Raw genomic sequence first — 17,388 nt, forward strand, 5'->3', positions numbered from 1 at the left:
AGTGCCAGACTTCATTCTGTCGGATAGAGGTACACAATTTGTGTCATCACTGTTCAGAGAACTCTGTCAAAAGTGGAGTATCAAACCTAAATTGACAACATCATACCATCCACAAACAAATATGACAGAGAGGGTTAATCGTACGCTCAAATGCATGATTTCTGCCTATGTGGACAACAATCATAAAAAATGGGACCAATACTTACCGGAACTCCGTTTCGCTATTAATTCAGCTGTCCAGGAAACGATTGGGATGACCCCTGCAGAGCTTCATTTAGGGAGGAAACTGCAAAGTCCCATGGACAAGGTGTTACATGGCAAGAATCTAACTCCAGTCTGCACATCTTACGATACAGTCCATCACCTAACTGAGCTTCAGACCAAAGCCATGGAATGCTGTAAAAAAGCACAAAAGAGACAGCTTCGGAATTATAATAAAAGAAGACGAGATGTCACATACAAGGAAAAGGATCGTGTGTGGATGAGAACCTTTCCCCAGTCTAGTGCACAACATCACTTCACTGCAAAATTGGCTCAAAAATGGAAAGGCCCTTACCGTGTCATAAAACAGGTGGGTCCATTGAACTATCGAATAGCGCTAGAGACCACTGGCGAAGATGTTCGCATAGTACATGTGTGCAACCTGAAACCATGCTTTCCCACGGCTGAAGAGCTAGAATGCCAGGAGAAGAAAAGGCTCTGCCAAATATTCAATGAATCTTCTGATGAAGAGGAATTCATGGGATTTTAATTATGATTCACATTTCCACAACCATAGGTTGTTTTCTCCAGGGAGGGAGAGTGTAGCGAAATGGAAGAGGTCCATTTCAGCTTTTCATTTTTTCTAATGGGCGGAAACAAACCAATGAGGAAATTGAATATAAAAGAGCGCTAGAAACGGAAGTGAGGGAGCGAGTAAAAACAAAACACGTGTAGGTTGTTATTGGAGTGGGACACACGCTACCTGAAGCTGAAGGTCGTAGGCTACTATTCTTTGCTGGAATCTCTGTGCATGCGCTGACTGGGTGCGATCGCCAAAGTGACGGAGAAATTGCTCTACTGCGTCTGCATGGTTCGTTCGCCTGCCTGGTGCAACATAATCCAGCCTGGTTTGCTCGCCTGCCTCAGGTACTAGTGATGATGTCCATCATCTTTTAACCTCACGTTAAGTCTCCAAACTCTTTCTCCGGCCCGGGATTTGCGGCCGCTACACAGACTGCTTCACGCAGCCCCCACCACACACACACATACACGCTCATTGCACACGCACACACCCATACACAAACACTCGTTTGGATTATTTATTTTTCTTTGTGGTTGTTTTTTACATGTTTCTTTTTGTTGAAAACTGAACACTAAAAACTGAGTTTGAAAAAAAAAGAAAAGAACGAACTTTAAGACATTACAGTGAATCAAGGACTCTCATGGTTTTGTTGTTGATTGTGTGTGAAATCTTGAACTGAAATTGAACGGCAATCTACTTGCTGTCTGTTTACTTTAGTTTTTTTATTTTTCATGTGAAGAAAAGGAAAAAAGAAATACAAACTCTGTGAAAATTTAACTTTGTAAAATTCTTTTTTGTGTGTGTTTGAAAAATGATTTCCTAAAATATATATATATTTTTTTTGACCAAACCCTTTAATCTCTGAATGTGTCATTTAAGCACTGTTCTATATTAATGTGGGTATTTGAAGGAATTTATTTTCATTTTTTTTGTGTAACCGTGGTTTGAGTTATCTTCGGGGAAATTGAACTTCATTATATGTAATTTTTTTTACTTGACAAGTTTTACTTGTCTGGCGCCCGAACAATTAAAAATTAAATTTATTTAGTCAAATTTGATTTGGGGGCAGCCACCGTTACAAAGTTGTCCTTTAAAGTTCTTAGCAATGCATATTACTAATCAAAAAATAAGTCTTGATATATTTATGGTAGGAAATTTACTAAATATCCTCATGATCTTTTTAATATCCTAATGCTTTTTGTCAAAATCGACAATTTTGACCCATACAATGTATTTTTGTCTCTTGCTACAAATATACCCGTGCTACTTAAGACTGGTTATAATAAGGAATAAGAAAGAATGTCCAAATGTTTAATTGCCAGTAGTTTATTCATTTAAATAATCAAATATAGAGGTTCCCAGATTAACAATTCATTTAAATCAAGTCACCGTGTCATAGCAAACAATTGCAAAACAAAGTCAAAAGCGCTTTACATTTTATGTTGATCAGTATTAAGTTGTCATAAATCATGCTAAATGTTCCCAGAGAGCATTGCATGCATACTGCAGATTAAGAACCACACCCATTTACTTTATTTAATTAATCTACTTCAGTAAATGCAATCATCTTCCATTTTTAGAAAATAGTATATGACATAGCTTGGTGATTAGAAAAGAATATTTCTTCATCTGTACTACACGTACTACATGGAGATGTTTAACAATTAACAGGACAGAGATATGCATGGTGTGACCAGCTGAATGTAAACACTCAAGGAGCTGTAAACTACCTATGGGTGGTTTAAATACCAAATTCGTTTAAGTTTGTAGGGTGTGAGAGGAAGTCTATAAAATGTTATATATTCTTAAAATGTTGTCTTTATGAAACCAAAGTATATATTTTTCTCTCTTTGGGACTGTATCTGCTTATGCAGTGTAATAGCTTTTGAGTCGTTCGGCTTCTCTGATCCCTGTGAGATACGCTCCATGGGTCGTGGTGTAGAAGTTCGCATGCGTAGCTTCACCAGCAAACAACACCTGGAGTTGCTTCAAATCAAAAAGAAAACCATTTTGTTATTAACTTTATCTCTGCTTGATTTTGTAAAATGCAATTTGCTGTGTCTTTTTCACTATTGCAATTTACATCAAAACATCAGTTATTGTTAAAACTGAAATAATAAAAATATATTTCATTATTTGAAATAAAGCTGAAATAAAATAAAAATGTAATAAAATATATAAAAAAATGTAAATGAAAATTAAAAATGTCACCTTGGCAGATAACTGCTATAAAATCAGTTTAAGCATTACAATTACTAAAACTTAAAAAAATAAAGTTAAATAGAATACATACATTGCTGTTCAAAAGTTTGGGATCAGTAAGATTTTTAATCTCATCACGGCTGCATTTTTTGATCAAAATACAGAAAAGTAATATTGTGAAATATTATTGCAATTTAAAATACCAGTTTTCTATTTTAATATACTTTAAAATATAATTTATTTCTGTGATGCAAATCTGAATTTTCATCAGTCATTACTCTAGTCTTCCATGTCACATGATCCTTCAGAAATCATTCTTATATGCTGATTTATTATCAATGTTGGACAAATTTGTGATGCTTCATATTTATTGGAATTCTTTGATAAATAAAAAGAATTCTTTGAAAAATAAAAAGTTAAGAAGAACCGCATTTGTTCAAAATAGAAATCTTTTGTAACAATATAAGTCTTTACAATCACTTTGTATCATTTTAACACATCCTTGCTGAATAAAAGTATTCATTTCTTTCAAAGAAAAAAAAGAAAGAAAAAATTCACTGACCCCAAACTTTGACAACAAGATTTCTGTTTTTAAATGAATGCTGTTCTTTTTAATGTTTTGTTCATCATAGAATCCTAAAAAATGTAAAGCACCACAGCTGTTTCCAACATTGATAATAAATCAGCATATCAGAATAATTTCTGAAGGATCATGTGATACAGAAGTCAAGTAATGATGCTGAAAATTCAGCTTTGCATCACAAGAATAAATTATATTTTAAAGTATTTTTAAACAGAAAGCCACTATTTTAAATTGCAGAAAATACTTTAAAAACATTCAAAATTACAAATAATTATAACAAACAAACACTTATACAAGTTATTAAGAGGTTACCCTCTTTCCACTGGATGCATCTTTAGGTGGAAGAGGTGACACTAATGCCTTTTGTGCTGCCACTCCATCAACACCATCAGGAACAAACGTGTAGGAGCCACAGATGTGAGAATCAGAACCCCATCTGGAGATCAGCATCTTTGAGACCGCCGGCACTGACCAGCCTGTGAAAGACCTGAGCAACCTTCAAAGGCAAGAACAGAGTTTGTCAGCATTTTGAGATGATTATTATAATTTACAGATAACCATATATTTTATATGAAATTTTATAGCTTCCAACCTTCTTAGAATAGATTCATACAACATTTGAATAGTCTACAGTAGAATGTCAGAACAATCAGATCATTGCCCAAATGCTGCAGAGATGTTGGATTTTATGGAAACAGGTTCTTCGAGGTGAAAATTTATTATCACTTTGTATCAGTAGTTCACTCTCAGTCATTCACACCGATGTTACATTGAGTGACGTATTAGGATCGTACTTGGGAGACCAATCACCTCTGAGCTAAAGAGAAAAGGCAAATGAACATTGGCGAGTGGAATTTGCATGCCTAGCCACTCCCCTGTATAAGATGGCCATCGCCTGAAGAAGAAAGAGAAGAAGACGAAGAAGAAGCCAGCTCCTCCTCAAAGCCGGTCCTTGCACTCCAGCAAAGATGCCCGAGTGCACTTTCCTGCCGCGGTCCTTCCCTGGGCAATCCAGCAAACTAAAAGAGCAAATTTCTAACCTCTGGATGCAGTAGTTTCCTGACTTTCATAGACAGACATGATTGCTTCCTCACGTGCCTGGGCCTAGAGCATGCCGGGGCGGCTTTTGTGGATGGTTCGTGCGTTCATTGTGAATGCATGACCATGGCTGCGTTAAGATCTTGCCTCTCTTTCGTGAGAAGGCTGCCCTCGTCCGGTACCCAGCCCAGTTCGGTGCGCCGTAAAGGCTCCTGGCGAAGGACGCAATCGAGTCGGTCCTTCAAGCCGAGATGAAATTTTACAGTGCCTATCATCGTACCCAAGAAGAGCGGTGGGACCTATCCTGGACCTACGAGCTCTGAATTGGCAAAACGCATCCTTTCATGCGTACACCACCAGGATGGGTTTGCAGCCATCGACCTGAAGGACCTTTAATGTCTCGATTTTACCTTGACACAGACCATTTCTTCAGTTTGCTTTCGAGGGTCAGGCTTATCAGTACAATCAGTATTTGGCCTGTCCCTGTCTCCCCGTGTCTTTACCAAACTCGCGGAGGGTGCTTTAGTCCCACTTTGGGAGCAGGGCATCCGCATCCTCAACTATCTCGACGACTGGCTTATAATAGCCACTCTCAAGGCTGAAGTACCCTTAGGACAGGTGTCGAAGCATGCAGTGGTCAACACAGATGCCTTCATGACCAGCTGGGGTGCCGTATGCAATGGGCAAGCAGCCTTGGGCTCCTGGACGGGACCTTGACTGCAGTGGCATATCAATTGCCTCGAGTTGCTAGCAGTATTCCTTGCTCTGCGCCGGTTTCTTCCGATGCTGCGGGCCAAACACGTGCTAGTCCGCATGGACAATACAATGACCGTAGCATACATCAGCCGTCAGGGTGCTTTACACTCCCATCATATGTTGCAACTCGCCAGGTATCTCCTCCTCTAGAGTCAGACGCGGCTCAAGTCCCTGCACGCTGTTCACTTTGCAGCCGACGCGCTCTCATGACAGCTCACCTTTCCTGGAGAATGGCGACTCCATCCCTAGGTGGCCAGCTCATCTGGAGTTGATTCAGGGAAGCTCAAATAGATCGGTTGCCTCCCTGGAATCCTCCCACTTCTACTCTCTGACCGAGGCTCCCCTCTGCAGAGACGTGCTGGCACACAGCTGGCACTGGGGTCTCCTCAAGTAAGCTTTTCCCCCAGTGAGCCTCCTTGCACAGACACTGTGCAAGATCAGGGAGGACAAGGAGCAGGTTCTGTTTGTTGCGCCTTACTGGCCCACCCGAACCTGGTTTGCTGACCTTATGCTCCTCGCGACAGCCCCTCCCTGAAAGGACCTTCTTTCTCAGGGAATGGGCACTATTTGGCACCCGGTAGACCTCACTGGCCTTCCCCAGGCCGTGGTAGACACTGTCACTCAGGTTAGAGCCCCCTCTATGGGGCAGGCCTATGCTCTGAGGTGGGGTCTGTTCATTGACTGGTGTTCCTCTAACCGAGAGGACCCACAGAGAGGCTCGGTTGGTGTGGGGCTTTCCTTCCTGCAGGAAAAGCTGGAGTGGAGGCTGTCCCTCTCCACTTTGAAAATGTATGTAGCAGCTAATGCTGCATATCACAATGCAGTGGACAGTCAATCCCTAGGGAAGCATAACCTGATCACCATGTTCCTGAGAGGTGCGAGAAGGATAAACCCTCCTAGTCCGCACCTCATTCCCTCTTGGGATCTCTCTGTGGTCCCTCTAGGTGCTTGGTTCAGTCGAGCTGAAATACCTGTCCCTTAAGACCTCTGGCGGGGGACCTTCAAGCACTCTCAGTCAACGAGATGTGTCTTGAATTTGGCCTGGCTGACTCTCACGTGACCTTGAGATCCAGGCCTGGATATGTACCCAAGGTTCCCACTACTCCCTTCTGGGACCAGATGGTGAACCTGCAATCTCTGCCCCCAGTGCTGTAGTGCTGCTGTGTCCCTTTCATGCCTTGCGTGTTTACGTGGACCGTACCCGGAGCTTCAGACACTCCAAGCAACTCTTTGTCTGCTTTGGGAGACAGCAGAAGGGGAATGCTGTCTCCAAACAGAGGTTGGCCCATTGGGTCGTTGATACCATCATCTTGGTGTACAAGTCCCAAGTTGAGCTGTACCCCCTAGGAGTTCGAGCTCACTCCACCCGGAGTGTTGCCTCCTCCTATGTGCTGATGCACGGCACCTCTCTAGCAGACACATGTAGAGCTGCGGGCTGGGCGACACCCAATACATTCGCAAGATTCTATAATCTCCACGTTGAGCCTGAGTCCTCCCATGTGCTAAGGTAACATCTAGGTAATTTGTGGGAGGCTGGCTCAGTGTCGGCTTGCTGCGCCATTCCTTACAGATCCGTGTGCTAAACCCCCTGTTGTTCCCCTGGTGTGAACTCTGGGTCCTCCATGCCCCACAGCCCGGACTAGGATGGAGCAGTCCGCGACTGTGCTTCGGTATGGGGTCTCCTTCGCCCCCTCCGGTTGTGCCATTATGTCTCAGTGTTCCACAGTAATTACCGTGTTTCCCCTTCATTGTCTTACTAGACCTTTATATTCTCCTGCATATCCACATGACTAGAATCTTGTCATTGTCTCTGCCCCCCAACAGTTGCTTTAGTACGTCTGGCACCCCTGGTGGGCCCATGTATCAGGCTTACAGGGCATTGGGCAGGTTACGTATTGAGTCCATTAGTTCTGACACGCTTGCCTGTCAGCATTTGTGCCTCAATTACATAACACAGTTCAGCATAACGTCGGAGTGAACGACTGAGGGGGAATGTCTAGGTTACATAACATTGCGTCATCATGCCACAATCCTGAACTACGCTGGCTGCCGGGCCAAGGCTCAGCTCCTCAGCAGAAACCTGAGTGAGTGTATGCACGCCACCGCCTTCAAGAAATGGGGGTTACACATGTAACATAGATCTTCTGTTATTTGGACTCAATCCTTCCTAGAGACTGACACTCCCTATGTATGTTTGGTTTTCACCCACAATTGATCTTCGCTGATGAAATCATGTCATTTTTTATTTATGTGGTCACTCAGCACTTATTATTTATTGCTGAACACACCTTACATTATAATGTATATACTATAGGATATAGACAATGAAATAATACCAGATAATTGCAATGTATGTTTTTACACTATAGCCTACTCAATCTATATTAACCCCTAAATAATGGGTGGGATGATGGGTGTTCACATTATTATATATATACAGGGCTTTGTCAAAATAATGTAAACACCATTCTATAATAGTTTACTGATACCTTGGTTAAATAGTTTTCATAACATTTATTTTGTTCACTAAAGTAGAATGCTTTATACGCTACCAGATTTGCTGCTGTTTTTTGAGCATTGTTGAATTTTTTCAGGTTTCTTTGATAAATAGAAAGTTCAGAAGAACAGCATTTCTCTGAAATAGAAATCTGTTGTAACATTATAAATGTCTTCATCATTACTTTTGGTCAATTTAAAGCATCCTTGCTAGATAAAAGTATTAATTTCTATCATTTCTTTTCCACCCACCAAAAACATACTGACTCTAAGCTTTTGAATGGTATAGTGTATAATGTTACAAAAGCTTTTTCATTTCAGATAAATGCTGATCGTTGAGTCTTTCTATACATCAAAGAGTCTTGAAAAAATGTACTCAACTGTTTTGAATATTTAGAATAGTAATAAAAGTTTTGTGAGCAGCAAATCAGCATATTAGAATGATTTCTGAAGGATCATGTGACACTGAAGACTGGAGTAATGATGCTGAAAATGTAGCTTAGATCACAGGAATAAATTACACTTTATTACACTAATTACACTTTTTTATATATTCAAGCCATTTTTAATAGTAAAAATATTTCACATTTTTACTGTTTTGTTGTACTTTGGATAAAAATAAATGCAGGCTTGGTGAGCAGAAGAGAATTCTTTAAAAAACATTAAAAATCTTAACTTTTGAATGGCAGTGTATAGATTATTTGGCGAGTCTATTAAACAGCAATATTTGACCATGGTAAAATTATTATATATCATATAATTTATGATACCATACCTCAAACAGGTATCTCGGATTTCACTGTCCTGAAGTTTCTCCATATACAGTGCTTCTCTACCTGTGATCCAGCCACACAGAGCCGTGGGATGACGGGCCACTGTATCAAAACCGGTGATCTTCTTAAACCACGTCTTCTTCCAGGCATCTCCTTCAGAGAGAGCCTCGTAAACATCTTTATTTTCAGGCCCCTCTTTCCACAACATCTGAACCCCGGCACAGTCGGTTGGCCAGAAACTCTTCTCAAAATACAGGAAAATTTTATCTACTATATCCCAAAGCCGAGATTCTTAATTGCGTTCAGCTTATTTACCGGTAAGCCTGGTGCGAACAAGGTTGTGGCTTTTTCTTTGAGAACCCCCAGAGATACAGTGACGATCACATGGTCTGCCTCAAAGCTCTGTCCATTTTCACAAACGACCTGGACAGGATACCTTTGGTCTTGACAACCTTTGGCCAAGTCCCATCGGATGCTCTTGACAGGTGAACTATACTTGATAGCTCCTGATGGCACATCTTTCAGGAGAACATCTAAGATTGCTCGATAGCCACCTGGCCCCAAAGTGGTAAAAAAATCCCCCTCTAAAGTAGTGTAATTGCTGATCTGAGATGCAGACACCTCGTACAGGCTAGAGCAAGCTTCATCTGTGCATTCGTTCCTCTTGCACCATTCAAAAACTTGCCGACCATCTTCTGTCACTGCTAGAGGAGATGTACCAAAGGCATCATCTAGATAAGCACCTAGAGTTAGATCCTGGTACTTTGGGGGAAGTTTATCATCATAAGCTTTTTCGGTGAGGTTGCTAAAGAGCAAATTCACCTGATCTACGATCTTTTCGGGGATTGGCTTCCCATCTTCTTTGAAAAAGTAATCTCTAGTGGATACAGAACTGGGCATTCCCTCAGATAGCAGGTTCTTCTCTTTCGCTATCTTGAACAGGGGGTTTCCTATTTGTCCGTGGATCCAGTTCGCTCCAACTTCGATGATATTCTTGGTGAAGGGTTTAGTGGTGTTCACTCGACCACCAATTCTGTCCTTCGCCTCAAGAACCAGGACATTTTTAAATCCTCCCTTCACTAATGTAGATGCAGCAGCCAACCCTGCAAAACCTGAACCTATAATCACAACTTTAGCACCGTCTCGTCCAGAACATGCACTCATTTTTGCTGCTTTGTTGAGCTGTTTAGAAAGAGAAAAGCTGGAAATAGTGTATAAATGTAGCTTTAAGAACCAATAGCAACTCTCACACAGAACAGCACAGGTGCGTGCACAGGTGATAAGAGAGTAGTGCACTATGCACTAAGAGGCTCTTTTATGTAGCCTACCCGTGCTTAGAAACCTGTTAAACCTGTAAAACCTTTGTAGCCCATACTTATCATTATTTACATAATCAGGTTATAGGACATCCAATGGCAGATGAAGATTTGCATTCTAGCCTATGCAGCATGGTGTTCTCTCATTAACTGCATGATGAAAAAATGTTATGCTACCAAAGCCTCCTCACACCGACAAGAAGCTGAGAATGACCTGATTTTAAAAATGGGATATTACTTTTAAAGATTAAAAAAAATACTACTGGGTGGATTTTATCATTGTAGGGTGGTTACTGTGTTACTAATCAAGTTTTGATATATTTATAGTTGGAATTTACAAAATATCCTCATGGAACATGATCTTGAAAAACAATGTGGCTTTTTTAAAGAAGTCTCCTATGCTCATCATGGCTGGATTTATATGATCAAAAATACAGAAAAAAATGTAATATTGTGAAATATTATTGCAATTTAAAATGTACTTTAAAATATAATTTATTTCTGTGATGCAAAGCTGAATTTTCAGCATCATTCCTCCAGTCTTCAGTGTCACATAATCCTTCAGAAATCATTCTGATTTGCCAAATTATTATCAATGTTGGAAACCAGCTGCTTAATATTTTCTTGGAACCTGTTATACTTTTTTCCAAATTCTTTAATCAATAAAAAGTTCAAAAGAACAGAATTTATTCAAAATATAAATCTTTTCTAACAGTGTAAGTCTTTACTATCACTTCTTACCAATTTAACACATACTTGCTGAATAAAAGATAAAAGAAGAAAAAAGAATAAACATTTACTGACCACAAACTTTTGAAAATATTTCTATTTTTAATAAACAATTTTCTTTTTGACGTTTCATTCATCAAAGAATCCTGAAAAATCATCACAGTTAAAAAAAGAAATCGAAAACACAACTGTTTCCATTGATGTATGATTTGTTAAAACAGTATTTGGCTGAGATACAACTATTTGAAAATCTGGAATCTGAGGGTGCAAAAAAATAACAATATTAAAGTTGTCCAAGTTCTTAGCAATGCATATTACTAATCAAAAATTAAGTCTTGATATATTTATGGTAGGAAATTTACAAAATATCCTCATGAAACATGATCTTTTTAATATCCTAATGTTTTTTGGAAAAAATGTAATTTAAGGCACTGTGTCATAGCAAACAATTTCGAAACAAAATCAAAAGCAGTTTACATTTTATGTTGATCAGTATTAAATTGTCATAAATCATGCTAAATGATCCCTGAGAGCATTGTATGCATACTGCAGATTAAGAACCACACACATTTACTTTATTTAATTAATCTACTTCAGTAAATGCAATCATCTTCTATTTTTAGAAAATAGTATATGACATAGCTTGGTGATTAGAAAATAATATTTCTCCATCTGTACTACACGTACTACATGGAGATGTTTAACAATTAACAGGACAGAGATATGCATGGTGTGACCAGCTGAATGTAAACACTCAAGGAGCTGTAAACTACCTATGGGTGGTTTAAATACCAAACTTGTTTAAGTTTGTAGGGTGTGAGAGGAAGTCTATAAAATGTTATCTTTACGAAACCAAATAATATATTTTCCTCTCTTTGGGACTGTATGTGCTTAATTGGTGTAATAGTTTATGAGTCTTTCTGCTTCTCTGATCCCTGTGAGATACGCTCCATGGGTCGTGGTGTAGAAGTTCACATGCGTAGCTTCACCAGCAAACAACACCTGGAGTTGCTTCAAAAACAAAGAGAAAACCATTTTGTTATTAATTTCATCTTTAAAAAACATTAAAAATCTCACTGATCCCAAACTTTTGAACAGCAGTGTATATAAAGATTAATGTAAACAATCAAACACTTGTATAAGTTATTAAGAGGTTACCCTCTTTCCTCTGGATTTATCTTTAGGTGGAAGAGGTGACGCTAATGCCTTGTGTGCCGCCACTCCATCAACACCATCAGGAACAAACGTGTAGGAGCCACGGACGTGAGAATCAGAACCCCATCTGGAGATCAGCATCTTTGAGACCGCCGGCACTGACCAGCCTGTGAAAGACCTGAGCAACCTTCAATGGCAAGAACAGAGTTTGTCAGCATTTTGAGATTATTACTATTATTTACAGATAACCATATATTTTATATGAAATTATATAGCTTCTAAACTTCTTAAAATAGATTCATGCAACATTTGAATAGTCTCAGAACAATCAGATCATTGCCCAATATTCTGCAGAGACGTTGGATTTTATGAAAACAGGTTCTTCGAGGTGAAAATTTATCACTTTGCATCAGTAGTTCTGTTATTTGGACTCAGTCCTTCCTAGAGACTGACACTCCCTATTAATGTGTGTTTGGTTTTCACCCACTTTTTTTCACTGATGAAATCATTCTTTTTATATGTGGTCATAAATGTAAAGACTCGTTCTTAACACCAAACAATTGGGCAAATTGGGCTAAAGTTACAGATGCTCCTGCTTAACAGGCTCCCATGATTTGCCATTTTTTGGAAGTCTGACATATCACCCATTTCACACAGTAGCACTTATTAATTACTGCTGAACACACCTCACAATGTATATACAGGTGCATCTCAAAAAATTGCAATATCATGAAAAAGTTAAATTTTTTATTGTAACTTATTTAAAAAATTAAACTTTCATATATTCTAGAATCTAGATTCATTACTTGTAAAGTAAAAATTTCTGAAGTTTTTTTTGTTTTATTTTGATAATTGGAGCGTACAGCTCATGAAAGTCAAAAATCCAGTATCTCAAAATATTAGAATATTTACATTTGAGTTTCATTAAATGACCATTCCTAAAGTATAAATTCCAGGTATCACTTGTTCTTTGAAACCACACTAATGGGGAAGACTGCTGACTTGGCAATGGTCCAGGGGACAATCACTGACACCCTCCACAAAGAGAGTAAGTCACAGAAGGTCTTTACTGAATGGGGTGGCTGTTTACAGAGTGCTGTATCAAAGCATATTAAAAGCAATGTTGATTGGAAGGAAGAAATTGGGTAGGCAAAGGTGCACAAGCAAAAGGGATGACCGCAAGCTTGAGAATACTGTTAAGTAAAGCTGATTAAAACACTTGGGAGAGCTTCACAAGGAGTAGAACGAAGCTGGAGTTAGCACATCAAGAGTCACCATGCTCAGACGACTTCAGGAAAAGCGCTACCAAGCCACTTCTGAAACAGAAACAACGTCAGAAGCATCTTACCTGGGCTAAGGAGAAAATGAACTGGACTGTTGCTCAGTGGTCCAAAGTCCTCTTTTCAGATATACTTTTGATTGCAGCTATGTACCTACCAGTCAAAAGTATTTGAAGAAAAGTTTTTAATGTTTTAATCAGTCTCTTCTGCTTACCAAAAACAGTACAATGTTTAAATATTTTTACTATTTAAAATAACTGTTTTCTATTTTAATCTATTTTAAAATTTGATTAATTCCTGTGATTTCCAAGCTTTTAGAATCATTACTCCAGTCACATGATCCATCAGAAATCATTTTAATATCCTGATTTGCTACTTCTGCGCATTGTTTAATTCTTTAATTAATAGAAACAACATTTACCTGAAATAGAAATCTTTTGTAACATTATCTCATTATCATCAATTTTGATTAATTTAAAGCATCCTTGCTAAATAAAAGTATTTATTTCCATAACCCATTTTAAAACCATTTTAAATAGTAAAAATATTTATTTTCTTTTTTTTTTTCTGTTTTTGCTGTACTTTGGATAAAAATAAATGCAGGCTTGGTGAGCAGAAGAGAATTGTTTAATAACATTAAAAATCTTACTGTTCAAAAACTTTTGAATGGTATTGTATAAATTATTTGGCGAGTCTATTAAACAGCAATATTTGAACATGGTAAATTATGATACCATACCTCAAACAGGTATCTCCAATTTCACTGTCCTGAAGTTTCTCCATATACAGTGCTTCTCTACCTGTGATCCAGCCACACAGAGCCGTGGGATGACGGGCCACCGTATCAAAACCGGTGATCTTCTTAAACCACGTCTTCTTCCAGGCATCTCCTTCAGAGAGAGCCTTGTTAACATCTTTATTTTCAGGCCCCTCTTTCCACACCATCTGAACCCCGGCACAGTTGTCTGGCCAGAAACTCTTCTCAAAATACAGGAAAATTTTATCTACTACCCCAAAGCCGAGATTCTTAATTGCGTTCAGCTTATTCTGCGGTAAGCCTGGTTCAAATAAAGATGTGGCTTGTTCTTTGAGAACCCCCAGAGATACAGTGACGATCACATGGTCTGCCTCAAAGCTCTGTCCATTTTCACAAACAACCTGAACTGGATACCTTTGGCCTTCTTTGGCCAAGTCCCATCGGATGCTCTTGACAGGTGCACTACACTTAATAGCTTCTGATGGCACATCTTTCAGGAGAACATCTAAGATTGCTCGATAGCCACCTGGCCCTAAAGTGTTAAAAAATCCTCCCTCTAAAGCAGTGTAATTGCTGATCTGAGATGCAGACACCTCATAGAGAGAAGAGCAAGCTTCATCTGTGCATTCAGTCCTCTTGCACCATTCAAAAACTTGCTGGCCGTCTTCTGTCGCCGCTAGAGGAGATGCACCAAAGGCATCATCCAGATAAGCACCCAGAGTTAGATCCTTGTGCTTTGGGGAAAGTTTATCATCAAAAGCTTTGTCGGTGAGCTTGCTGAAGCGGGAACTCACCTGATCTACGATCTTTTCGGGGACTGGCTTCCCATCTTCTTTGAAAAAGTAATCTCGAGAGGATACAGAACGGGGCAGGCACATGTTTATGGATGCAGAAGGTCCCTCAGATAGCAGGTTCTTCTCTTTTGCCATCTTGAACAGGGGGTTTCCTTTTTGTCCGTGGATCCAGTTCGCTCCAACTTCAATGATGTTCTCGGTGAAGGGTTTAGTGGTGTTTACTCGACCACCAACTCTGTCCTTAGCCTCAAGAACCAGGACATTTTTAAATCCTCCTTTCACCAATGCAGATGCAGCAGCCAACCCTGCAAAACCTGAACCTATAATCACAACTTTAGCATCTTCTGGTCCAGAACATGAACTCATTTTTGCTGCTTTGCTGAGCTGTTTAGAAAGAGAAAAGCTGGAAATAAATGTAGCTTTAAGAACAAATAGCAACTCTCGCACAGAACAGCACAGGTGCTTGCACAGGTGATAAGAGAGTAGTGCACTATGCACTAAGAGGCTCTTTTATGTAGCCTACCCGTGCTTAGAAACCTGTAAAAGCTGACCTTTGTAGCCCATACATACATTATTTACACAATCAGGCGGTCATAGGACATCCAATAGCAGATATAGATTTGCCTTCTATAGTAGCCTACGCAGCATGACGTTCTCTCGTTGGCACTTTTAAGGCTATATGATGAAAAAAATATGCTGACAAAAATTATGCTGCCAAATGAAACTACATGAACGAACATACGTTATTGTTTTTACGCTTCTTCCACGACAGTAGTGTCAATGTGAAGACAGCGACGTTAATGTTCTTGGCAAAGCTGAACTTCAAAATAATGGTCTGTTCAGACAAGAAATATATTAAAACATTTTAAAGCTGAAAACATTTAAAAAAATGACCAACTCCAAACAAACCAAACTATAACTAATAGTTGATAAAATGAACAAATAAATGTACTCATATAAAATAATACTCATACTCGTATTATTTTTATGTAGTATTTCGCTGTAGTATTTCTGTAGTGCTAAAGCGTTTATGAATGGGAAACAAGTTGCTGAGTAACGTTACGTGTGTGAGATGTGTAATATGCAAATCTGCCACAGAAATGTAAATGTTTTTTTTAAATGTAAAACCTCAAACGTAGGCTAAGTCCTTCATAATAGACATTTTAAAAGATATACTTTTTAGCAAGCATAAGAAACTTTTTTTTTTTTTTGATAAGTTAGATAAGTGTAAATATTTTAGTGAACTGCGTAGTTATGGCGTAAGATGGCGCTAGTAAACTATTCTTGGTCACATTGAGGTAAACGTGATTTCCCATGAACTTCATTAACTGTTTATTAAATTAGGCCCACTATAAACTTTGAAAACCTCTAAACAACTATAACATTTCCAAACAGAAAAACAACAAGAAAAACGTCAAATTAAAAGAAAATAATACACCAAACACACGACGCCACGCCACAAAATTGGAAAATACCTGGAAAATACACATCGCCTGTACTCACCTCATGAACGCCATCCAGTGTTGCCAGACGTACGATAATTATCGTATTTGTACCATAATTTCGACCTCTGTACGATGTACGATCAATAATACCACAATGTACGATAATTTCAGAATTTTGTGACACCATGGTCGTTGTAATTATAAGAGCTTCTATTCTCAAAGATCTAGCTGTGTGGATCCTACGTCTACCTTCATGATTGTGAGGAGACGTGAACGTGAACGTAAAACGCATGTCTTTCATCCAATCTTACGTCTTCTCAACCAATATCATCGTGGAGAATGGCTCTCTCTCACGAGCACAAGTTAACCTTCCTGTCGCACTTAGGTCATTTGTTTCAAAACTGAGGTTGTTAGTTTAACAATAAAGTATAGAAAATGAGTGCTGAAAAGGATAAATAGCTGTAACATCTAGATTAATAGCTGTATTTTGAACGTTTGACTCGGGTAAAATAATTAGTTTAGCATTGCAATAAGGTATAGAAAATGAGTGCTGAAAAGGATAAATAGCTGTTACATCTAGATAAATATCTTTATTTTGAACGTTTGACTCAAATACGATAATTTTCTCCCAAATACGATAATTTTGAGCTTCTGGTACGATACTTGGACATTTCCAATCTGGCAACACTGACGCCATCTAAAGTTTGCTGCAGCCATTACAACCACCTCAAGGCTAGTATTTGCACTTGTTTTGGCACTGTTTCTCTCGGATATATTTCTTTATGACTCATATGACATATTCATGTAACGTTATTATAGTTAGTATTTATGTGTTTTGCTGTGCTTCGAGGTGTGTGAGGTAATTCTGCCTGTTTAAAATGACTGGCTGTTTTCAAATGGGTCACGTCTCAGATTAAACTCTTTGTGTTAACTATATCCCTGCTGAAAGAACAGTTTAAACAAGTTTAAGATGGTTTGTTAGTCTTATCTATTCTCCCAGGCCATTCAGGCTGGATTTGCCGCTGTTAGAAACAAATTGAAGACCAGCAAACTAGCCTAGACTGGTTTAGAGGGGTGTTTCATTCTCCAAACATGACTTGAACATCTGATAGCTTTCCTAAGTAACTAGCTTGGCTTCATTTGACTATCACTCTCAAACTTTGATCTCTGTGCTGTTTAAATTAAAACTGTTTTGTAACAAGTATATTACGGTTTTGTTAGATTGAGATGCAAAGCGTTGCTTAGGGCCACAGAAAAGCTTTACAATACCATATTGAATT

General features: G+C 38.8%; 1 protein-coding gene and 1 pseudogene across 2 annotated transcripts; both read right to left on the reverse strand.

The window, feature by feature from the left end:
• Positions 1-2,277: 2,277 nt before the first annotated feature.
• On the reverse strand, positions 2,278-10,065 carry LOC141340186 (spermine oxidase-like; annotated as a pseudogene).
• Positions 10,066-10,758: 693 nt separating this feature from the next.
• LOC141340659 (spermine oxidase-like) lies at positions 10,759-15,218 on the reverse strand. Of its 2 annotated transcripts, none has more exons than XM_073845714.1 (3): positions 13,852-15,218; positions 11,836-12,019; positions 10,759-11,688 (listed from the first exon to the last, which is right to left on the reverse strand). In XM_073845714.1, the coding sequence occupies exons 1-3, from the start codon at positions 15,027-15,029 to the stop codon at positions 11,569-11,571; spliced, it is 1,482 nt and encodes a 493-aa protein (XP_073701815.1). In that variant the 5' UTR covers positions 15,030-15,218; the 3' UTR covers positions 10,759-11,568. The 2 variants fall into 2 exon arrangements, with proteins under 2 accessions (XP_073701815.1, XP_073701816.1); XM_073845715.1 differs by lacking the exon at positions 10,759-11,688 and adding an exon at positions 13,181-13,265 and having other exon boundaries at positions 11,882-12,019.
• Between the last annotated feature and the right edge of the window lie 2,170 nt (positions 15,219-17,388).

This window comes from Garra rufa, chromosome 8 (genome assembly GCF_049309525.1).
Source record: "Garra rufa chromosome 8, GarRuf1.0, whole genome shotgun sequence".
Classification (NCBI taxonomy): domain Eukaryota; kingdom Metazoa; phylum Chordata; class Actinopteri; order Cypriniformes; family Cyprinidae; genus Garra; species Garra rufa.

Coding starts and splice junctions, on each gene's coding strand:
- LOC141340659 (XM_073845714.1), bottom strand. CDS start 15,029: ATGAGTTCATGTTCTGGACCAGAAGATGCTAAAGTTGTGATTATAGGT. Junction 12,020..13,851: donor ATTGGAGATACCTGTTTGAG/GTATGGTATCAT, acceptor TTGCCATTGAAG/GTTGCTCAGGTCTTTCACAG. Junction 11,689..11,835: donor ATAAATCCAGAGGAAAGAGG/GTAACCTCTTAA, acceptor TTGTTTTTGAAG/CAACTCCAGGTGTTGTTTGC.